Source organism: Dendrobates tinctorius, unplaced genomic scaffold (assembly GCF_039654945.1).
Source record: "Dendrobates tinctorius isolate UK_male_01 unplaced genomic scaffold, ASM3965494v1 ptg000307l, whole genome shotgun sequence".
NCBI lineage: Eukaryota > Metazoa > Chordata > Amphibia > Anura > Dendrobatidae > Dendrobates > Dendrobates tinctorius.
Genome location: NW_027361974.1, coordinates 2,372,779 through 2,377,465, shown reverse-complemented (window position 1 = coordinate 2,377,465; position 4,687 = coordinate 2,372,779). Strand labels below are relative to the sequence as shown.

At 43.7% G+C, this 4,687-nt stretch overlaps 1 protein-coding gene across 1 annotated transcript; it reads left to right on the top strand.

Annotated features, from left to right (window-relative positions):
• Nucleotides 1-1,737: 1,737 nt before the first annotated feature.
• Nucleotides 1,738-4,422, top strand: CEBPA (CCAAT enhancer binding protein alpha). The gene has a single exon (XM_073560872.1). The coding sequence runs from the start codon at nt 1,866-1,868 to the stop codon at nt 2,745-2,747; it is 882 nt and encodes a 293-aa protein (XP_073416973.1). The 5' UTR covers nt 1,738-1,865; the 3' UTR covers nt 2,748-4,422.
• The last annotated feature ends 265 nt before the right edge of the window (nt 4,423-4,687 follow it).

Genomic DNA, 4,687 nt, shown 5'->3' with positions numbered 1-4,687 from the left:
GTTCTTATTGCACAAATTGGCCAATTCATGTAAGCCCATCAACCACGGCAAGGTGACGTCCCTGTGATGGGTCCCTGCTCTACCGTACATAAGCCACTTCTGGGCCACCAGCCTACAATTTTGGACAAACGCGTCACTACCGGGCTAAGCCTACAATTTCTGGGCAGGTAGAGCTGATTGAGGCCACCTGCAAGGCCAATGGGAGGGGTGCAAGATCAGACTGGAGGCAGCCTGCATCCAGTAGCTAAATAGACAAAAAAACGACCAGCACCTCCTAGTGTGAACACGTGCAAGCTGCAAAAACTGCACGATATAGACAAAAACAATACAGCAGCACATGTGCATGAATCTAGGCCACGTGAAAACACAGAAAAACATTAAAACCATTCAATTTAGATAATAATCCTCAAATATTTTTTTAAATCTAGATAGACAGACAGATAGTTGTGATAAAGGCTCAGTTTTAAGGCTTAAACATTGCATACCTTGTGAATGGAATATTTTAGTTTTATTTAATGGTGTGTTTTATCTACTTGCATTAGGTGGTCTAATTGCCAGAGGATCCAGAGGTCTGAACTCGCATAGGTGGGCTGTTTTTGTGCTTTCCTTATCTTAGCTAGATAGATAAATGAAGTTACAGGCTGTTATATTACTATATACTGAGCCTGATGAAGAGACTTGAGCAGTCTAGAAAGCTGGAATCTGTTACCATCTTTTCAGTTAACCAATGAGGATCTCAATTTTTTAATATTTTTAGCAGTTATTGGGGCATCCAATGACGGAGTGCAGGAGCCCACAGTCTACACACTGTTACTGGTGGAGACTGGTGCAGGTGAGACTACAGAATACTGGAAGCTGCAGGGACCATGTGAAATGATCTGCTGTCCTGTACCCATCTGAGTAACAACACTATAAATAATAACTAACCACACACTGAACTGAATCCACCCACAGGAGCTGCTCCTGCTCTTGTCATCAGCTTATAAGATGTATGGGCACAAGCTTCAGAAAGTACTAAAGTGATCCTGCAGCAAATTGTCATAAACTGCATCTGATCAATGGGGAATACAGAACCGGGGAGAGATAGATAAGAGATAATAGATAGACAGTAGATATATAGATGATAGATAGATGATAGATGATTATATATAGATGATATTTAAATGATATAGATAGATAGATGATAGATACATAAAAAGATAGATGATAAAGAAAGATTGAGAGATAGTAACTAGAAGATAGATAGTTATGAGAAAGATAGATGGAGAGATAGATGATAGATAATAGATAGATAGAGAGATAAAGTAAATAGAAGACAGAAAGACAAAGAAATAAATAGATAATCCCCATGCACATCTATGGGCACCAAAGCTGCATACTAAGATCACTTCCAATATATATAGTCCCGTCCTGGTCGCCCTCGGTGCCACATGGTTTCTCTACACCCAGACATATAGGCATCACTTTGCTGCGCTGCAGTTTTCCTCTTTTGGACAAGGGTCGCTGTTCCTGGTGCATATCTGTAATCCATCTACAGCCTTGCTGGTGCAAAGTGCAGCCATACTGGTGCAAGCTGCACAAGCGACTGGTGTGAACTGGCATTGGGCAAACACAACTACGTGCATTGCATGGCTATCTAGGAGCCTGCAGCAGTGGCAGGTAGCAGCCATGGCTGAGCGGCTTGTGTCCAGCAGGTGTCGCTGCGGCGCCCTCTCACTATACATATATATACCGCGCTGTGTGCACCGAGGTCAGTCCTTAGCAGCAGCTGGAAGGGGCGCAGGGTGCTACACTGCTAGAGGCTGCCCGAGCTCACCCTGGATTCCCGGAGCTCGTCACCATGCTTGGCTGGCTATAGGAGCTCCATGGAGCTAGCCAACTTCTACGAGGTCGAATCCCGGCCATCCATGAGTGCCCAGCCGCATCTTCAGCACGGTGCATACCCCTACAGGGAGCCCCAGACCACCGGAGAGCTGAACGAGCTGTGTGAGAACGAGAACTCCATAGACATCAGCGCCTACATCGACCCTGCAGCCTTCAACGACGAGTTCCTGGCTGACCTCTTCCACAGCAGCAAGCAGGACAGAAGCAAGGGAGTCATTGACTACCAGCAGGGACCTGGAGCTGGGCACCCCCAAATGTATGGCTGCATGGCCAACTATCTGGACAGCAAGCTGGACAGTGCTGGCTTAAGACCTCTTGTCATCAAACAGGAGCCCAGGGAGGAGGAGGAAGCAAACAGGGCATCCCTGGCAGCTCTGTACCCCCACCATGCCCCCCAACACCCATCCCACCTCCAATACCAGGTAGCTCACTGTGCGCAGACCACCATGCACCTGCAACCAGGGCATCCAACTCCACCACCCACCCCTGTGCCAAGTCCTCACCACCACCCTCACCATCACCACCATCATCTGCAGTCTTCTTCAGCCAAGGGGATGTCTTCTGCGTCTTCCACATCTTCATCTTCTTCAGAGACCAGAGGCAAGTCCAAAAAGTGGGTGGACAAGAACAGTAATGAGTACAGGGTGAGGAGGGAGAGGAATAACATTGCAGTGAGGAAGAGCAGGGACAAGGCAAAGATGCGCAATGTGGAGACCCAGCAGAAGGTCCTTGAGCTGTCCAGTGAGAACGACAAGCTAAGGAAGAGGGTGGAACAGCTGAGCAGAGAGCTGGAGACCCTCAGGGGCATCTTCAGACAACTTCCAGAGAGCTCTCTGGTCAAAGTCATGGGCAACTGTGCATAATGTCCAAGGCCTTCCAAAAAAGACTTGTCCACACTTCTTCCATCCAAGATGGCCCTTAACCAAGAGTGACAGAGACACTCTTTGAACTTGGATACCATCCTTGTCCCCTTTTTATACCTGACACACCTGGGATTCCAACTTCTCAGACTTTTTCCAAACCAACTTATAGGATGTGATGTGGTGCTAGCACAATCTAGAGCCCCTATTAAACTTCCCATTTTCAGCATAGATTTCTATTTTTTTTTGTCCATATTTTTGTACTATTTTTATGAGCTGATCTGTTATCATATATGCTGTGGATGTGGCCAAATGTTTATGTATCAGGGTAACTTTTTTTTCTATATTATATGGCTTGTGTGCTTGGAAGCCTTTGGGGCCCCTAGATGTTAACATGACTGGGACCAGACTGGGTTTGAATGTATGAACAAGGTCTATACTGCGTGCACCTTATATCTTTTATTGTGCCTTATAAAGAACCAATAATTGCTGTATCTGTTACTGTAGAAATGTCACCTCCAGCCCAGCTGCCTTACAGAGCCCCCCCAGCTGACTGTTCTTCAGGTACCATTTCATAGGAGACCACTCGGACTTATGCAATATGTATTCAGGCACTGGCGGACACAGACAGGAGAGAGTCCCTGTGCAAGAACAATATATGGGCCCATTGCAGTCCAATAGCTCATAATAATGCAAAATTCCACCTGTTTTGGAGGTGGAAATGGGCCCCCCTGTGCGGCTGCACAGGTTGCACCAGGATATGTTTGCCCCTGTATTCAGTTCTATTGCATGCCCACCATGAGAGTCTGTTGCTAAATACTTACAGCCTTGACCCTGAGTGCCATAGAAATGGAAACGCACAATGGCTTTATGAAAGTCCCAGGCCTTGGCCATGTCGTAGTCAATGCTATGCAACAGCCACACATTGCATTGGATATATATATGTCATTTACTGTACTCATTTTTTTGGTTACTTTTGCAAATCTCACAGAGATAGATTTTAATCTTGAATAATATTCTATAGCTGCTATTTGCTGGCAAGTTTATAGTCTGGAGCTGAAAATAAGGCCTGTAACTCCCTTCCCTTTGGAAAAAAAAATGTAAAAGAAAATAAGTGGACCCAGTGGAATGTGAAACTTTTGTTGGATTTTAAGCTTTATACATTTCCTCTTTTTTTTTGCTATATCTTGCCATTAAAATAAGAAAAAATTCAGTGTAACTAACTGGCTGCAAAAATATATATGTTATATACGGGATGATTGACAGATGGTGCACTTGAGTTGTTAAAACTTTATTTATGCGTCGCCCATTTGTGATCTGCAACTTGTGGCTTGCCAGCAGTGGTGGAGCTACAACAGGTTCGTCAGGAGGCGCTAGGAGTTGTGTCGCCGCCACTGCTGAAGATCCACAGGTTGCAAACCAATCATCTACACTTTAGTGGTCAGTCTATATCTAGCGCTGCTTAGCTGACCAGGCCCGTTGTGCTAAAGTATTACAATCTGTATAAAAAGACCCGAAAAACAAAGTTTTAATTTTTAATCTTATTTTTAAAAAAGTTCTGTATATTAAAAAATACTTTTGGAGAATTCAACTATTTGTTATTAATTATGCTGTGGAAACACAACTACATATCTGTTTTTATTTGCAACCTAAATAAAGAATATACGTTGACAAATAATCATCTGATGGTTTCTTTTCAAACCTGCAAAAATGAAATATTACATAATGTCAATGTTTATTTTGTGCATTGTGATAATCCAATCTTATTAAGGTAAATAATATAGGAAACCTCGAATAAAACATTGTAATATTACTGAGCTATTGCAAATGACATACTTAATCCTTATATATTAGATTGGATTTTCACTTTTGCAAAACTCAGCTTATTTGCATCTGACAAATCCAGCTCTCCTAAGTCACTCGTGTGAATATCAGCTCTGCTA